Source organism: Pelobates fuscus, chromosome 5 (assembly GCF_036172605.1).
Source record: "Pelobates fuscus isolate aPelFus1 chromosome 5, aPelFus1.pri, whole genome shotgun sequence".
Lineage (NCBI taxonomy): Eukaryota > Metazoa > Chordata > Amphibia > Anura > Pelobatidae > Pelobates > Pelobates fuscus.
Window position 1 is genome coordinate 98,707,848 of NC_086321.1, and position 20,267 is coordinate 98,728,114.

General features: G+C 40.7%; 1 protein-coding gene across 3 annotated transcripts in view; it reads right to left on the reverse strand.

Moving 5' to 3' along the window:
* Nucleotides 1–20,267, reverse strand: part of MCC (MCC regulator of WNT signaling pathway) — a 373,218-nt gene that overhangs the window by 48,595 nt on the left and 304,356 nt on the right. For all 3 annotated transcript variants that reach the window (XM_063454100.1, XM_063454101.1, XM_063454102.1), the window contains 4 exons: nucleotides 11,016–11,162; nucleotides 7,782–7,871; nucleotides 6,981–7,129; nucleotides 2,927–3,067 (listed from right to left, as the gene is read on the reverse strand). In XM_063454100.1, coding sequence (XP_063310170.1) covers nucleotides 2,927–3,067; nucleotides 6,981–7,129; nucleotides 7,782–7,871; nucleotides 11,016–11,162 — 527 coding nt within the window. The remainder of the gene's footprint in view (nucleotides 1–2,926; nucleotides 3,068–6,980; nucleotides 7,130–7,781; nucleotides 7,872–11,015; nucleotides 11,163–20,267) is intronic.

Here is a 20,267-nt window from a genome sequence, read left to right on the forward strand (position 1 = left end):
AGTTGTTTGATTGTGGAATAGAGCTTGTCTCCTTCTCCAGTATCATGTCTACAGGCTCCAGAAAAGGTGTTGACTGGCGATAGATAGGTGGCAGAACATAATGAGGCAGTCTATTGAAGTAACTAACAGAGGCAGCTGAGGCCAGTTGGTTTCCTGTACGTACACTCACTCACACACACACACACCTTTTCGACCAGCACACCTGAAAGCCCTCCAAACCATACCGTATACAGACAGGATATACAAAGTGTTCTATATATGTTGTAAGTTCTGTATATAGTACAAATTGTATATAATGCAGTATACAGTCAGGATAACAAAAAAATTCCAATACAGTATAACTACAATGTTCGTACAGAGACAGCACAGACATAGGCTCAGTGTCTATTTAGCATGCAGACAAGGCACTGTGTATAAGGTGTCTTAACAGCATGTAAATACACACAGGCAGTATGTGTAGAAAAGACTCCTTACACAGAGATGCCTATTGGTCTATTCACTTAACACTAAATTCAGCAGTGACATTCAGTGGAAAATAGCGACTCATTCAGCTTAATTCTCTTAGCATTTCGTTGTTCGTGAATACAGTGAATCTAAGAGGAATTCTAATAACTGAATGCAGAATAATTGTGCTGAATAAAATCAGCTACAAAGCGTCAAATGTAAATTCATACTTGGTGTGTAGACGTATGATTCTGTCTGATTCTTGCCTGTTTTATAACGAGCGCACATTTATTTATAAAATTGCCTCAAAAGGCAATATTAATGGGAATTAATTGAAAGCAAAAGCAAAACAAAAAAATAGCTTGGTGATCCATGGAGAAATCGGATTGCCACAAAAGTCAGAAAGGATTTTTTATCTTTTTGTGAGACAACTGGCAATTTCTTCAAAGTGGGAATTTTATGTTCTTTTAGCTCCACATCATAAAAAGGTGTGTGGAAAGGCTGAACCTGATTTTTTTTTTTCAAACTATGATATTTGAACGTACAATTCAGAGTTCAAAAGGTTCCGCTACAAATAAAATACGGTCCCTATAAAACTTAGAAGGTTTTCGAATGCCAAGTAAAAGGTGGTACTTTTCACAGCTCTCTGCCACGCAATAGGTGAACTCCTTTATGATCATTTCAAATGCCAAACACCAGTTAAATCTGCACTCCCCTCTGGCATTCAAAGGGTAATGACAAGTTTAGCTAAGTGTATGAGCAATTCATGGCTGAGAAGATCGATTTTAGCTCTGGGGAATAGCTGCTGGCTTGCACTAGAGAACCACTGATGAACCTCTGTTAGCCAGGCCACCTTGTGACTTCTGATTCTCCTGCAGCACACAGCTCCACAGTCGGCAATACATATCCCCTGTCATGTTGCATTATGAAATCTATTCATGTCCCTGCCATGCCTTTCAGCTCAGTAATAACAGCCAGAACAAATGGAGGAGAAACCCTGTCACTGTAGTTCAGTGAAAGATCTAATGCTGTATATCGCCAATCAATAAAGATGTGAAGGATTTAGACATATTTCTCTTTAACTTCATCAGAGCAGAATTGGGCTGCAAAATCGCGAGTGTATCGAGCCATTAAATGCTTGACCAAGTAGGGTTGCTAATGCTGCACGTGGGTACCATGGCTCTGAGATCAGTGGCGACATATCCAACAACCCCCAGCAAATGCGTAGTGAAATCCTATTTAATAATTTAACTCTCGGGAATGGCAGGAACCACAATTAAATCTGCATGTGAAAATGGAAACACGTAAATGAAAGAAGAGAAAGACCAAACCAAAAAAGTGTCTAACGATATAAAATAATAAAACTTAACTTTTATTTAATAATATCAGGTAAAAACTACAAATAAAACAAATCATTAACTCGTACTCTGACGAGTTATTGAATACTCAGATTATATATCCTTTGTCCTTTATAAATAAGTTTGATCTTATGACTATTGGGGTTTTTCATACTAGTAGTGACATTGTGTATCTTATCATTGTTAGACTATCCTTTTAGGCTAGTTATACACTTAAATATTGTGAATATTCTTTTTTCACTTAATATCTCCTGCCTACACTAGTCCAGTCCTTCACTGATGTTTCTTTTTATACAACAGCAGTATGGCATCTCTCTCTTGCGTCTCTGTCCTTAATACTATATTATATTATACTGTATATACTTGAGGTATGTCTTTGTTTTTATTTAGCTGATATCAAATTAAAGGTATGTTTTATTATATTAAATGTTTTGGCACTTTGTTGAATCCTGTTTGCACATGCTGATGGCATGAGATACCCTCCAGTTTCACTTTATATTTAATAAAACACATTCAGATATATATGTGTATACAGAGACACACATGAGTCTATGTAAATGGGATATTTCATGGGTTTAAAAGAAAATGTGTGTGAGCATGTGAATAGGGCAAGATTTAGCCAGTGAGGTGCTGTGAGCTAGTGGAGATAGCACGTGAATTGCTGTGATCGGATGGATGTGGTCTGTAAAGTGCTGTGAGATGATAGAAGTGGTCTTCAAAATGCTGTGAACTGGTGGACACGGACAATAAAGTACTGTGACCTAGTGCACATGGACTGCAAAGTAATGTGAACTGGTGGACATGTTTTTTTCAGTGCTGTGAACTAGCGGGCCTGGCTAAATTACACTATTGAGATGCAGTAAGCTGGCATATGCTCTAACTCAATATATGCATGTCTTTTATTGATCACTTTCTCCTAAGTCACTGTAAATGATACAGACTTACTCAACCTTTGTTCTAATTGGCATTGAGAGTGTTCCATGCAGTTACCTGTACTGAAAGGCAAACTTACTCAACCTTTGTTCTAATTGGCATTCAGAGTGTTCTATGCAGTTACCTGTACTGAAAGGCAAACTTACTCAACCTTTGTTCTAATTGGCATTGAGAGTGTTCCATGCAGTTACCTGTACTGAAGGGCCAGTCTCAGGGCAGTAGCATTGGACTCGTATTTTCCCACCAGTAGACTCATCCTCTCCGCATTGCTCTTACACTCCTCCAGCGTTATCGTCAACAAATCATTCTGGGATTTTAAGTGCTCAATTCGACTGTCGGGTGGGAAAAAAAGATCAATAGTTTTATCCCTTCATGTAAATCATGGCTTGTTTTTTCAGTGTAGGGGAGATGTGCAGTTTATAAAGATCAGCAAATAGCCCAACTGCAGATCAATAGGCACTTAGAAACAGTAATCATACTTATTGTTAAAGGGTACATTCCAAGTTCTGCTCCCAATAAATATACACATTCTTTTTGTGCATTCCTTTTCTTATCCAGAATAACACTCTCCATTACTCATATTAATGCGGGCCATTTGGGTTTTACAGCTACTGAAATTGCCGCTATCATATCATTTCCAGGAACATCTCTGTGTGTCTTTGTGATGAGAACAAATACAAGCGATCATAATACACACCGCTTACAGAAAATGATGGAAAAGAGAGATGACTCAGATGGGTACATTTTATGGATCTGTGCAAAGGGTCAAAATGCAACTTTGACACTTTGATGCAACAAGGAATAACTAAAAATCTTATATAGACAACACAACACAATTACTTTGGTGGACAAAAAGCTTGAGAATGCATCCAAACAGAGACAGTTTATCATGCACATACATAGTATAAAATTCCTTACAATGCTCTAATTTAAGTTATTATACTTTATATGAATATAGGGATACCTCAAAGTTGCCTCCAGGAGTGATGTCCACTCCCACCCTGGTGGCACCTAGAGTCTGAATTTTCAGATTCAGGAAGCGCGGAGTGCCGCCGGGCAGAGGTGCTGCTGATTCTGACTGTCAGAATACAATCTCACACAATCAGTGACTCTCCATTCACTAAACTGGCTTGGTAAGAAACGTACCTTTCTCAAGCCAGTTTAATGAATGGGGAGTAACTGATTGGCTGAGAGTGTTAGCTGAATGTTCTTAGCCAATCAGTGGCGCCTCTGCAGGGTGGCACTCTGCGCTTCCTGAATCTGAAAATTCCCAAGGCAGGAGTGGACATCGCTGCTGAAGATGACTTTGGGGTTACAAGGGGTTGGCTGCACTCACCTAAACATGCTTAAATAGGGTGCTGCTGGGCGCTATTTTCATTTTTACTGTATCTTTGGGGTTAAACTGTTCAAGAACGGCCTTCAGGGGTCTCCTGGCACCATAACAACTTAATTTAGATTAATTTGTTTTGTTGCTTGGAGTGTCCCTTTAAGTACTGTGTTACATTCCTTGTTCCCATCACTCTTTCGTCATACAATACACCTTTCTACAGGGTGGACCAAAATTCAGAGTAGGATTTGGCAGGTAAATAACTCATTTCTTAGTAGTGAAATTTTTTTTGCTTCAGGTACAAATAATAACCGAGTTTTGGGAGATTCATCATAGGTAATTTCACGAAGGAACAACAAATTAGCCAGAGAAAACAATGAATTAATTCATCAACTCGTAATGTCTGGCAAAGCTCATATTCATTTAAATGACTTTGTCAGTAAGCAAAACTGTTGTTTCTGGGGTACAGAAAATGAATGGATAATTAATCAGTGCCAATTGTACTCCATATGCTCCATCTGGCGTGTGGTGACCTCACAGGAAGTTATCAGGTAGATAAATGGAGCTAGAGCCTCAAACATTAACAAATGTTATGAACAATGCAATAGAAAGAGGCTGACTTTGCGAAGTGGCAAATGCAGGTAATTTAAAATATGCTATCTTCGTACCTAGTCAAACAAATCTTCATACTTGAAGTATTCATTGTATGAAATATCATTGATATTGGTATATTAATAAAAAATAAAATAAAAAGGTATTTACTCCTCAAACCCTTCCTCTGAATCTTGGCCCACCCTGTAGTTACCAATCTGAAAGCTTGAGAACAAAGGCCAATTTCCAAATGTCACACGATGGGGAATTCTCTCATGAGTGACCACACTAAATCTAAAGACATGTAGCCTACTCTATAATCTTACATGTGTCAGGGCAGCCCTCACTTCCAGAAGTGGACAAAAATATATTGCATGGGATGAGATAAGTTCTCAATAAGCCATTACAAACTAGTGAAGATTCTTTTTACACATTAAACTTTGATTTATTTACTTTGCAATGAAATCCTTCAGTAGTATGGGTCAAAAGTGCTGATTGTGTCTTTTCTCCTAAGTACAAAGCACAATCTACAGGGAAAACTATGCAAAATCAGGAGCAGTCTTCAGAGAATAACTGCGGTAAATCTCTTCCCCTCCATGTACCTGTATTCCAGATGGTACAAGTGATACTGTGCTCTCTCCTAGATTAACAGCTGATTTATTACTACTCCAGAGAGCTGTTCAGATGTTCTTTACCCTTATATCATCAATTGCCAGACATAATAGCTTGTTGTATACCAATCCATCTGGAATGCGTGCTGTGGATTCTAAAGAATATGTGGGTTGGGAATATAGGCATTCAGGTCTTTTATTTATTTCTCCATTGAACAGGAAAATGGTCAAGTGAGCTGGCAACAGGCATTGTAATAAATACCTTGTGCCTACATTTACAGCAATCAGTTTTATATATATATATATATATATATTAAACTTTTTATATGGGCGTTTTTTGACTTTTGACACTTTTACGTAAAATAGTAACCAATTACTTTCCAATTGGTACATTTGTAATACATTTGTATGTGAATCAGGAAGATGTGAGTTATGGCCTTCAGAACGAATGGCCAATTGGTTGCGGGCAGCCTATGAATGTTGGATGTAAGACCAACAAGCATTGTTCTCGGTTTCCTGGACAGAACATTGACTTCAACCAATTTTTTTGAGAAATTACCAAAAAGGCAGTTTTGCTTTAGTTCTATAAATTTCCAGTAAAATAGGTTAATCAATACTTCTTGCATGACACCATGAATAGAAACCACATTGCACGGTGTAAATGACCATGTGCAATGTGAGAACTAAAGTCAGAGGAACACTGGAAGATGCACGTCTCACACTGTGAGATTGGTGGGAATAATGCTGGGCATCAGCCACTATTTGCAGCTATTGCCATTAATACAGTCTCTCTCAATACTTTTACACCTGGGAAGAAACAAAGGGGCCAACACAATGTAGTTCACTCTCCCCAGCTCCTCTCCAAGTATATCATTAAAAGAAGAGGGGTTAAATTAAAAATAGTGATCTCAGTAGTTTTAGCCCAGATGTGTATCCCCCACAAATCTCTAAAGTTAAAAAGTCCTTATCCTAATTTTAAGAAATCAAACAATTTAAATAAATATATATATTACTTATAATTAACTAATGAGCAATCTTTAATTATGGGGAAAATAGTACAGTCTTGGGCTTCTGCAGACGTTTATAAGCCACTTTTACGTCAATATGAAATATCTAGAATGCTTCACCAAAAGACAGAAAAAAACAAATAGCAGTTCGATACTGCAAGACAATTAATGTTAATACTTTCAAGATGGTGCCTTAGTGGTAGAATAACATATTTCATAGGTACACCCTTTATTTATTGCATGTACATACGTAATCAAATGGAGATTTTCATTTACAAAATGAGCACAAAAATGACACAAATGTACACAGAATTTAGGAGCCACACATAAAACGTATGATCCAGGACTGAATACATCCAAATACATTTATATAAAATATTATAGACCAGAATCCATAGCTTTTATACCTTGCTATGCAGTTATTTAGACACTTGACAATAGTGGAAGCTTAATGGTTATGTATGGACTGACTACTGTGCAAGAAATATTTGCTTGCCTCTACTGAAAGCCCATCTAAAAACTCCAAACCTTTCTAGCACAGCACACGTGTTAAAGTAATGAACTCTTGATCAATTTATTTTATGGGGAGCAGAGGTCATGTTGTAAATCAATTTAACAACCCATAAAACATAGCAATTCTCATCACTAACCCGGCTACTCTTTCACTGTTTGCTACCAATGGTAAATATCCCAACAGTTCACCAAGTACCTATTTAATCTTTCGGTCTCCACCTCAAACTCTCGGATCTTGCTCTCTGAGATGGCCGAACCATGCGAGTAAAGTGTCTGGAAGATCTCCTGAATGTTGGAGCAGTCTTGTAACGAGTGGGCTAAGTGCTCCGCTACGCTGCTGGACACCTGTGAGACAACAGCAGGTTTATGAACAAAACGCATAAGGATATACACATCAGGTCATGTGACTAGCACCGGTAACAATTTTAGAGAAGCTTATGGAAGAAAAGTAAGTTCCGGCAGTGATTTTATCATTTGAATAGAAAAAAGAGGGATATGGGGGGGGGGGAAACTGATCCAAAATACAATAAAATGGGAGGAAACACACTACTGTATGTAAGTGTAGCCTACTTTGCTAGTAGCAAGTTTGTTTCAACATATGGTCATTTGCAAAGAAAATGCCAAAATAAGCAAAATTATCATTTTTATAGTAGAATCTGCAGAAATATAATTTTTTGCCACTGGAACTAGCTTCATGGTGCCGCAAAAAAAAATTGAGAACATTCTGCACAACAATACAAGACTGCACATATGTTACAAATTAATGACGCAATGTAGGGCACATATAATAATAATGAAAATTAATTAAGAAGGATAAAACAATTAAGTAATTACTCCCAATCATTCACATCCATTATTAGGTATTACATTATATTATAATATCTCTTAAAATATGCAGCAGTCCTGCTAATAAGCGTAACACTAGGTGCTTGCTGGTTCGCAGTGAACAAGCCATGAATTGATATTTATCACTTAATCGATTACTGTACATACGAACCCCGATGCTGCTTATCTCGGATCCAAGCACAGGTCTCTCTGATGAAGATGACTCTGACCTAGTCTTTGATAGCTTTACCCGTTCTGCAATCTGCAAGACATTTTCAGCCAGTTAATAACAAATATATATATATTTTTTAAATCCCTTCCATCTGGATTTTATGTAAACAGGGTAAATACTATTTAAGTCTTTATTTATTAGGTTTAAAAGTAACCATTAAAGCGACACTATAGGCACCCAGACCACTTCATCTCGTGGTCTGGGTGCAGGGTTCCAGGTCCCATAACCCTGCAATTGTAATTACTGCAATTATTGAGAAACTGCAATGATTACCTTGCAGGGTTAACTCCACCTCTAGTGACTGTCGACCAGACACCTCTAGAGGCGCTTCCGGGTCCTTAGTGGACTTTTTGTCAGTGGGAAGAGGGTACTATAAATTCCCTTTAATACAACTGTATTTATTGTTCGTAGTGCAGCCGTACACAGAAGACACTATGCACATCATTAGATGTGTACAAGCCCTACCTTTCAGGTTCAGGAGTTTTTTTAAATATTGGATTGAAAGAAATGCTAACACATTGAACACATTATTCCATTAATACTATTCTGTTGCTTACAGCAGATTCAGTTTAAATGACTTTGTGGACATTAATAAAAACTGATTGCTGAACTGAACATAAGTCAAAAACTGAATAGTTCATGTTATAAGTTTCGGGCTCCTAGGGTTCACTGGTGGTCTTGGAACCCTCCTGATCTCAGGCCAGGGAATGATAGTAACCAAACAATTTGCTTTATTGGAACAATGTCCAATAGCTTACTTTGCTGAAAGTTTGTTTTCCATGAAATATATAATTTGTTAGAAAATATATAGTGCAGGAATCTTGGCAGGATATCTTATTATTTATCGAGAAAAGACGTTTTACACAAACAATGAAAAGAAAAGAGTTAGTGCACTTGGCAGACATCTGTTTAATAGAAAAATCAGACTTATAATAATGCTCTGGTGTACTATTCTGTAAATAGTCAAGGAACTTGCTAACATGGACTGTTGGTTTAGAAATAATTTTAAAAATAGACAATTCCATAACTCTCAGAATGCTTAGTCAATTGGCTGGATCAGCATTGTGGAAATATCACTATACGTCAGAAAGGAATAGGAATGCAATTATTCATTAATCTATATATAAAGTCACCATGGTATTAAATCAAAATATAAAAAAGCATTCTTTATATGGATTAATGAATGGTTAAACCTATATCTTGCTTTGTTGCACTTATGGTATTTCTGAAATCTGAAAAGGGATCTTGTATTAAGAAGCTGCACAACGTAGATCACAGACCCGCTAATTACTTGTCCTACTTTGTGTTCGGTTTCACAGCCCACATTAGCTCCGCATTAGATATGTGATGCCACATCAACCAGCTATTTCTATTTGGAATAATGGGATGGGGAGCCATCACTCTGTTAATTAGACTGTGCCCCCCTTCCTAAAGTGTCTCTGTCATCTGAAACGTACCTATTCCTACTATTTCCTTTTCTATTTCTCTATATGTTCTTGTTTTCATAATTTGTGATCTATTTCTTTTTAAAACAGAAGGCACATTAAGGACTCATATGCATGACACATGTGACAAAAGGCTGGAGATTAACTAAGCTCCACTTCCTTTGTCACAGAAAACTCTCCCATTATACTCACCTCTGTGTCCTGACCTTTCTTCACTGTCTCGTGAGATCTTGGTGCGTCACCTCATAGCGCCACACATGCCCAGTCAAATTTTCGTCAACCTTGGAGTACTAGGCATGCGAGGCCACGTAAATATTTGTAGTGTTTTTTTTGCAATCTCCGATCTGATCTCCTATACATGTCTATAAGAATTCATGTGAATGTATGAGTATCTTATGTGTGAATTTGTATGGATATTTTCAGGTCTGTGAATGTGTTTGTGTAATGTCTGAAAGAGTTTGCATGTCAGTTTATAGACTAATAATCAGTCCATTTTGTAGTCTAATAAGCATCTATTCTGTTGCACATGGCTGACAAAATTACCAATTTTCAAAGAAATTGTTGCTTTGAAAATGAGTTAACATTTAATTAAATAATTAATCCGCTATGAGCCAACAGTTGATATGTCTGTGTGCACCAACACCTTTACCCTGTTAAATGTCTACAATTTCACTCCCCCTCATGTTCGCTATCAGAGAATACCATGATATTGTAGTCCCTCCTCATTGAAAGTGTCTCTACTTAGGCTATTAATCTCTGTTCTTATAGTAAGGAAGGGGCTCCTAGTAAATTGGCTGTACTTTACAATACGTAGATAATGAAAAGGGAAATAAAATTTAATCAGTTAAAATGTGAAGGGCTTAGACATAAACAAAGGGATAAAAGAGCCTCCTAGAGGGAATAATTCATAACTTTTTTTTTTTTTTTTTAAATGTTACAACTGGGGCCAGCGAATTTAAATAGCTTTACCATTCTTGCAGTTATTAGCTTGGATAATGTGATTCAGTGACTCTTAGTAAGTATTTTCTTACGTTAAGTAGAATAAAGTATAATACACTATAAAAGTCTTTCTTCTTTTATATATATTTTATTAAATACTTGAAATAGCATTTAAGCATAGCATGGGAAGGATAGCATAAAATCTAGCCTAAAAAAAGTTAGTGAGGCGAACATAGAGTCTGTTTGGGTTACGTTAGAATTTGGTAATCACACATTAACTCGTGTAGGTGTGATTTATAGGCCCCCAGGACAAATAGAAGAGTTAGACAATATACTAGTTCAGGAAATAGCAAAAATGACAATGAAGAGGGACTTTAATCTTCCTGATGTGCACTGGAAAACCAAAATAGCTACTTGTGCCAGGAGCACACATATTCTAAACTCCCAAAGATAAGGTCAGAGACTAATGAAAGTATTTAGAAAATTGGGCAGACTAGATGGCTGGAATGGTTCTTATCTGCCTTCACATTCTATGTTTCTATAATGGGGATATAGTGTATCTGGATTAATTACTAAAGTCCAAATGGCCCCAAATCAGGTGCAAAACCACTTGCTGCTGTACGTGGCCATTTGGACTGCAAAATGCAGACATTGTTGATGGAATTAATCAATGTCTGTATTTTGTAAATTAGGCTCTGAATGTGCCTGATTCTGGTCTGAATAATTTTAACATAAAGAGCTACCTTTCTGGGAAAATGTCAGCCAAACGCCAGGGGCTAGTATTACTTACCTTAGCGATGGGGATATCATTGCTGCTGCTGCTGGTACTTAGCTCACCAGTGCTGGGATTGACTGGTCGGCTGGCAGATGTTAGTCGACCAGGGCTGGAAGGACCAGTTGCTTGCACACTTTGCAGACGGGTTTGCAATTCACGCACCTGAAACAATTGGAACCAAGTATTTTAGTTTTTTTTTAACTAGTTTAATACATCTTGTTTCACATATAGATATAGGTTATAAATAATTTGTCAATTTCTAATGTGATTGCATATAGAGTAGAAACAAATTAATAAATAAATTATGCAGTCTAACTGCAATGTTTATAGATGGGATCCTAGTAACACGGAATATTAAATAGCTACATTATGAAAATAAGTAAAAGAGACCAGGTATACATTGTAACTTTAGACCATATATCCACAGAGACTTTTAGATCAGGTACACACATTGAGTTAAGACCATGCACTCAGAGACTTATAGACCAGGTACACACAGCAAGTTAAGACCATATAACGCCAGGGACTTTTAAAAAAGATACACGGTGTTGGCTGTGATCACCCCTTCTGATGATGTCAGCCAAGCAGGAAGATCAGGGGCAGAGCCAGCACCAGTAGCCTTGAAGGTACAATTTTACTAGATTTCAGAGAAATTGCTATGTTTACATTAGGGTTAATCCAGCCTCTAGTGGTATACGCAAAGTATAGACCATTATAAGATATACTGTAGGTCAATGGTTCTGACCACCGGTGCCATGTGTGAGCGAGTAAACAATTATTTTTTTAAATAATGCAAAGTAATAAAACTTTATCGTTACTGTTTTTTTCAATGCTGCTTTGTACGTCTGCTTACTTCTCTCCAGTCAGATCCCACTCTCAGCAAAAAACTCTAATGCCATTTACTCCTGCCCAGCAGAGGTTTGTGGATAAGTAGTAAATCCTGTAAGAGCAGATCCACTCATTCACTGATGATGATACCTGTTTTAAAAACTAATGGCCGCCATAATGTGGTTGCTATCAGTTTACAGATTGTGTGATTCACAACGTGCAGCTATCAGCACAACTTTGTTGTCCTGTGTAAATGTTAAATTGGTTTTGATACTGAACGTGATCCTTTCAAATCCTATACAAATATAAGGAATAGTGTGTATACATACAAGCACATACATATAAATATTTAGAATATATAAACAGTTAGATCCAGAAATATTTGGACGCTGACTTGTCTGTTTACCAAATTAAAGTCAAGTTACAGTTAAATAATGAATATTGGCTTAAAGTGCAGTTCCACGGTAAAGAAAAAATGCTTCACAACATCCAGTCAAGTTAAGAATACTCTCCAGGAGGTAGGCATATCATTATCCAAGTTGACCAAAAAGAGAAGACATCACAAGAGCAAATACAGAGGGTTCACCAAAAAGGTGTAAACCATTCATAAGCCTCAAGAATAGGTCAGATTAAACTTTGCCAAAAAACACCTAAAATACCAGCCCAGTTCTTGAACCGTATTCTTTGGACAGATACTAAGATCAACCTGAACCAGAATGATTTTGGGGGAAAAGGATGTAGAAGGCTTAGAACAACTCATTATCAGAAGCATACCACATAATCGGGCAATGACCAAAAACATACTGCGAAAGCAACCCATGAGTTTAAGGCATAGAAGTGGAATATTCTGCAATGGCCAAGTCAATCACTTGATCTCAATGCGATTGAGCATGCATTGCACTTGCTGAAGACAAAACTTAAGGCAGAAAGACTAACAATCAAACAACAACGGAAGACAGCTGTGGCAAAGACCTGGCAAAGCATCACAAACGGGAAAACCCAATGTTTGGTGATGTCCATGTGTTCCAGACTTCTAGCAGTCAATGCCTGCAAATGATTCTTGACAAAGTATAATATTTTTTCATTTTTTAATGATTGTGTTAATTTGTTCAATTACATTTGAGCCCCTGAAATAAGAGGACTGTGTAAGAAAATGGTTTCAATTCCTAAACGTTTTATGCAATATTTTAGTTCAACCCCTAGAATTAAAGCCAAAAGTCTGCACTTCAATTGCATCTCGGTCGTTTCATTACAAATCCATTACGGTGTCGTACAAAGCCTGAATTATGAAAATTGTGTCAGTGTCCAAATATTTCCGAACCTAACTGTATATACACATGCACACTACACATGTGAGAGAGACTGATAAAAACAAACCGCTTATAGATCTCTCAATTCCTTCTTTTCTAGATTTATTGCATTAATCCCAATCAACATCCTTCTTCTTGTAATAGCAAATAAAATAATAAAGGCTAGATTTAATGTATTCAAAGGGGTTAACAGTTGTGCTGTTTTCCTTGCTCGATCGGTATCTGACCTAACCTGTTTCGATGTCGCAGATATATAGTGTTCAGATGAATAATTAAGAGCCAAGGAATAACGAGTAAATATAATTAGGCTGGTGGAAATGGGATTGTCTGGGTCAGTAAACAAGGGTACACATCCTGACAAACAGCTTCTGATACCCACTGAAATAATACAGATAAGGCACAAGATATACAAAAAACAGGAGACGCATCCTACAGCAATTAGTGAGGTTTCAATCACTCATTAATAATATAGAATCCTGACTTTGCACATGTGTACACCTTCATCTCTCGGCAGTCACATGAACTCTTGTGATAAGAGACTGGCAGGCAACCAGAAAGCCTGCCCAAAGTGCTGTGACTGCTGACAGGCTGAATTTAGTCTAATCTCATAAGTAATGGATGACGGCCAAGAAATGGAAAAACCTCTACAACCGATGTTAATAGGTAGGTTCAATAAACCAAGATCTTCTAGACGCTGGCATTATTCCATGCATCTGTGAACAGAAAAAAAGACTGAAAATATACATACGACTGCAACAAATGTCTTGATTTGTAATTCATAGTCATTAAAAATAAAAGACTCAATACTTTCTGGTTTCACACAGCTATATTTTGTGGATGTTTAACAGAGCCTGTGAAACATACTATATAGCGCAAAGATAAAAAACAACAAACATTATATATTAATCAGTGCAGAAAAAAGGGATAGCTCGGCTTCTGCCATGCACTATATCTACATCCCAAGTGCCCCAGATATGGAAAGAAAGTCCCAATGTTTGACCTCTTGCTTTATACTGTAGATTTATTCCCTGTGTCCCTAGAAGAGCATATGTGCCAAGCTGACCTATACCTTTCCACATCTCCTCCATCCCGATTTAAAACTTCGCATTGGTGGGACAAATCAGTTTTCTTATTTTTTTAAAAAAAAATCATATACATAAGCCATTTCCAGCAATTGACATATGTTGCATTATATTCTTAATTTATAGTAAGGAATATATGTATAGCGTATATAAACACAACATCACATTATTTTTATTCTTTAAGGCAAATATACAAAAAAAAAACATAAGAAAAGTAATGACTGCAGTGTCTAGGGCCCGATAGTAGGAGTCTAGTCAAAGATATCCAAGGTTTTTAGAAAATATAGCTTTTCTTTCCCCCATTACATCATTTATCTTTCCCTAATTTGTTGTCTCCTTTTTTTTTTTTTAAATTCTTTATTTTGATCGTGCATGGAACAACACACATTATAACACAACCACATAGCTTGTACTGCAGAACATTATAACATACATTTGATAGCTTTTGTGTGGCCTGTTAAGTCTTGCACTTTTTATGTGTTTTAGTCGCGTCCTAGTGAGTGGTACCTTATAGCTAGAGGTATGTGCCCGGTTAGTGGTGAGGGCTTGTCGACCCTATTAGGTATTGTCGCCAGATATAGCCTGTATGTGATCTGTGGCTTGCTGTGGCGGTGGGTCCCTGACCGGCTCGTAGTTTGTGTGTGAAACTGTCCGGGCCATACCCTGTTATGTGTGATGTTCGGGTGGCAGGTTCCCTATTCGGGTAATACCGGCCATGCTTTGTCTCGTCGTGTGTATTTCGCCTGGCTGTGCCGGGTGTTGTCGTGTGCTAGACGCTATGCTCCTGTCAGGCGGGGGGGGGGGGGAGGTGAGTAATGGCCTATAGGCCGTTTGGTCGGTGGAGGTATGAATGAGTGGAAAGTCGCGTCCAGTCGGCAATTATACAAAGGTGTACTAACGGTGAGAAACAGTTAACGTAGAAAAAAAAAAAGTAAAAAACAGAACGAAACATATGGGTTAGACAGTGTCCTTGTTGGGACGTGACTGCTTCAGGTTGCTGTTGCTTCATCTTGGTCCCGGTGCACTCTGCGTGGGACAAAGGGTTTGTTGTCTCCTTTTTATGCCCTGTCACTGTTCTCTTTCTTTTCCCTTCACCTATCTACCGTAATTTTCGCTCCATAAGACGCACCACACCATAAGATGCACCTAGTTTTTAGAGGGAAAAAACCCAGAAAAAAAATATTCTGAACAAACTGTCCCATAGTGTTTCTTACTATGGGACAGTTTGTTCAGAATATTTTTTTTTCTCCCCTGTCCCATAGTGTTCCTTACCACCCACTCCCCTCTCCTGTCCCATAGTGTTCTTTAACCCCCCCCCTCGTGTTCCCCCCACCCTCCCCTCATCCCCTAGTGTTCCCCCCACCCTCCCCTCATCCCCTAGTGTTCCCCCCACCCTCCCCTCATCCCCTAGTGTTCCCCCCCCCTCATCCTCTAGTGTTCTCCCCCCCTCCCCTCATCCTCTAGTGTTCTCCCCCCCTCCCCTCATCCTCTAGTGTTCTCCCCCCCTCCCCTCATCCTCTAGTGTTCTCCCCCCCTCCCCTCATCCTCTAGTGTTCTCCCCCCCTCCCCTCATCCTCTAGTGTTCTCCCCCCCTCCCCTCATCCTCTAGTGTTCTCCCCCCCTCCCCTCATCCTCTAGTGTTCTCCCCCCCTCCCCTCATCCTCTAGTGTTCTCCCCCCCTCCCCTCATCCTCTAGTGTTCTCCCCCCCTCCCCTCATCCTCTAGTGTTCTCCCCCCTCCCCTCATCCTCTAGTGTTCTCCCCCCCTCCCCTCATCCTCTAGTGTTCTCCCCCCCTCCCCTCATCCTCTAGTGTTCTCCCCCCCTCCCCTCATCCTCTAGTGTTCTCCCCCCCTCCCCTCATCCTCTAGTGTTCTCCCCCCCTCCCCTCATCCTCTAGTGTTCTCCCCCCCTCCCCTCATCCTCTAGTGTTCTCCCCCCCTCCCCTCATCCTCTAGTGTTCTCCCCCCCTCCCCTCATCCTCTAGTGTTCTCCCCCCCTCCCCTCATCCTCTAGTGTTCTCCCCCCCTCCCCTCATCCTCTAGTGTTCTCCCCCCCTCCCCTCATCCTCTAGTGTTCTCCCCCCCTCCCCTCATCCTCTAGTGTTCTCCCCCCTCCCCTCATCCTCTAGTGTTCTCCCCCCTCCCCTCATCCTCTAGTGTTCTCCCCCCTCCCCTCATCCTCTAGTGTTCCCCCCCCCCTCATCCTCTAGTGTTCCCCCCCCCCTCATCCTCTAGTGTTCCCCCCCCCCTCATCCTCTAGTGTTCCCCCCCCCTCATCCTCTAGTGTTCTCCCCCCCCTCATCCTCTAGTGTTCTCCCCCTCTCCCCTCATCCTCTAGTGTTCTCCCCCTCTCCCCTCATCCTCTAGTGTTCTCCCCCTCTCCCCTCATCCCCTAGTGTTCTCCCCCTCTCCCCTCATCCCCTAGTGTTCTCCCCCTCTCCCCTCATCCCCTAGTGTTCTCCCCCTCTCCCCTCATCCCCTAGTGTTCTCCCCCTCACCCCTCATCCCATAGTGTTCTCCCCCCCTCCCCTCATCCCATAGTGTTCGCCCCCCCTCCCCTCATCCAATAGTGTATTGTAGCGTGGGCCGGCAGAACAGAACGCACCGCGGTACAGGAACTTAAATTTCAGGCTCTGATTTCCGGACGGACTGAAAGGAAGTGTGCACACTGAGTGCGCACTTCCTTTCAGTCCGGCCGGAAACCGGTACCTGAAATTTAAGGTCCTGTACCGCGGTGCGTGCTATTCTGCCGGCCCACGCTACAATACAGGTAAGTAATGCTTCACATTCGCTCCATAAGACGCACAGACATTTCCCCTCACTTTTGAGGGGAAAAAATGTGCATCTTATGGAGAGAAAAATACTGTACTTTTTACCTTTATCTTAAAGTACATTATTTTTATTCCTATATAAGAGCCAAGGATTCCATAACTCTCGATATGAGGTATATTGTCCAGATATGGCTAAGAAATTACTTTCCATTGAATATTGATAATCTATTTGGTTTAATATTTCCTGCCATAATGGAGGTTGGGTAGATTTCCAATTTTAAGCTATGGTTATCTTAAAAGCAAGGAGAGGGGGCGGAGCCTGGCAGCGAAACGGGCCGGTCGCTATTGCCGCGAGCTCTGATAATCACGGGCTCAATCCAACGAATATCGGCTGACAACCTCACCATCCACCAGCGCAAATACCACCATAGCACGGAGGGGAACCCCGGAACCGACCGATGCCATTCCGGTACACCCCGAAGCAGGGAAAGCCAAAATCTAGAGCCCGGGCCTACCTCCCATCAGCCCACCACGGCCTGGATTACTTGTTTGACTGGGACTTCCTGGAAGACGCGTGGGACACGTCCCAGCACAACTCCGATCACGGAACCTTCGTAATGGGGCACAGATCGCAGAAATCCCAACCAGGTACAGCACAGCCTGATATAGGCACACTGCTACAGAAACAAACACCCACCAAAATGGCGGCCGTACAAGGCCCTGTTCCCCCTCCAGAGTCTAACTCAGTGGAGCATAGCCCTCAAGGGGTTACACAGTCAAAACTCACACCCCAGCAAGATACCACTGAACTTGCCACTAAACAAGACCTACAACACATGCAAAACATGCTGCAAGAAATACAAAGCCTACTGGCTGCAGATCTGCCCACCCTCAAAACCAGCATGCAACAAATCACTGACAAAGTACTACACACTGAGGGAGAAGTAAAAGGGATCCAAAAAGAAATCACCTCGCTGCAAGAATCCCTTTCCCAAATGCAACACACTCAAAAAAACTTGGAGGTACAAATAGCCCAAGAAGACAAACACAGAAGCAACAACATCAAAATACGTGGTATCCCTGCATCAGTCTCCAAGGAGGATCTACCACACTATGTGCGACGTCTCATGCAGTCCATACTTCCCCCCCGGGGTGGCAAGGAAACTCACCTTTGCCGGAATATACCGACTACCCACTCCAACACGGGCATCCACACTCCTCGCTGGAGACGTAATAATCCGCTGCGCCCTTCCCCAAGACAGGGGACACATAATGTCGGCACTCAAGGGCAAGACGCCACTCTACTTTGAAGAGTCCCAATTGACTTTTTACCAGGACCTAACTAGAGCCACTCTCCAAAGGAGAAAAACCCTCAACGACTTCACCAGCCAGCTACGCTCAGTGGAAATACCATACCGGTGGGGAAACCCACGCCACCTCCTGGTTACACACCAAGGACACACGTACAAAATCACTACAGGAGCCGAAGCTGCCGCGCTACTATCAAAACTGGGTCTACCAACCAAGACCACCCAGAACGCTTCTCCCGCTTGGGACCCAGAGACGATCGAACCATTCATCCCAAGGACACAGAGAATGGACACTCAGGCCACTTGACGGGAATGGGGAGAGAAGTCTCCTACCCCAACCTGCTCACAGGCTAAATAGTGCAATTTGCTGTTTACCTATAGTTTTTTCTCCTTTTTCTCCTATTACTTTTTACCTTCTAATACTAACATTCTGTTGTTTTCTCCACGACTTAAGAATCGCGACTCTGGTGACGCCTTAAGAGCATGCCAGGGATGGCGCTGGCACGCTAGTGCACCAGAGGAATGTGTGCTGCACCAAGGCGCACACCTTCCCCCCCCCCCCCCCCCCCCCCACAGCCCCTAGGTTAGGGCTACTACACCTCAAGAGTAGTTTAAACAGACCAAAAAAGAAACCTCTCGACAAACTACTCCCAAGACGAACCGACCATCACCACAGATCACTTGTCAGAACCACAGATCCATACAGGGGACATTCCCTCCTTACAAAACCTTGACCCCAAGCTTAACGCTGACTTGGTACAATCCACCCAATATGGACCACCCCTTCTTTACTAATTCAGGGCCTAGGAATGGACGCTCACAAACCAAATAGAATACCATACCTAGTATTATACCAACCCACTTCCTAGGTCTTACGACGTTTCCTAAAATATAAAAATTGTGCTAAATTACAACATATGCATTGAAACTCAGAAGCTGATATGTATTAAGGCCTTTTGGCCTGTAATTGTGGGAGGGGCGTATGACACACCTCTTCCCTACTTAAGGGACACCCCTTACCTGGCTCCATATCGTTCGAGGTCAGCGCTGCATCATTTCCACTTCCGGGTCATCCAGACGCCATTTTACCTGATTACTCCATGAGGTTTTTTTAAGCAGAGCTGTGTCAGGAATCCAGCCACAGGCTTTTCCGGCCTACCACGTTCTTTCTTCAATCCATCGCCGTGGATGGTGTCCAAGTGACTCACAAACTGTAAGTCAACCTACCCGTTATGCCAGGCATCAGTCCCACGGCACCATGCATGGGTCAGGTCCTCACTTTACGGCTGCATTTTGTCTAAGTCTGTTCTAAAACCATTGCATGTTCATGCATATCATTCGTTTAAACCCCCTACCGGTCTTTGGGTGTACTACAGGCTTCTTAGACATTATTGCATTTCATGTACAAACCAACGAACCACTGCATTTTCGCCTACACACTGACCCCTACCGGTCATTCAGTGTACTACAGGCTTCTCAGACATTATTGCATTTCATGTACAAACCATCGAACCACTGCATTTTCGCCTACACACTGACCCCTACCGGTCATTCAGTGTACTACAGGCTTCTCAGACATTATTGCATTTCATGTAAAAAACAACCTTGCTTCATTTAAACGATTGTCATTTCGGTTTGTGTTTTCTGGTCGGCACTTATTCATAGTATATTCTATGCACGATTGCTGTTCGCATTAAAATGCATACGGTTAAGCTATTCATGCTAACTTCTGTTTCCCTTCATACTAAGATTCGGTTATTCTGCTATGTATTCACATAGATCTTTTTCGTGAGTTACATTTCATCATTTCATGTATTTACATTTGGTTAAAAAGTTGCTTGGTTAAATAGACAGACCATTTTCATGCTATTTTTAAGGTATCACTTATTACATCAAGGGTATGAAACCAGCTAACATTTCTGTATAGACATTGGACTCCCACGCTTACTGGAGTTTTTTTTTTTAT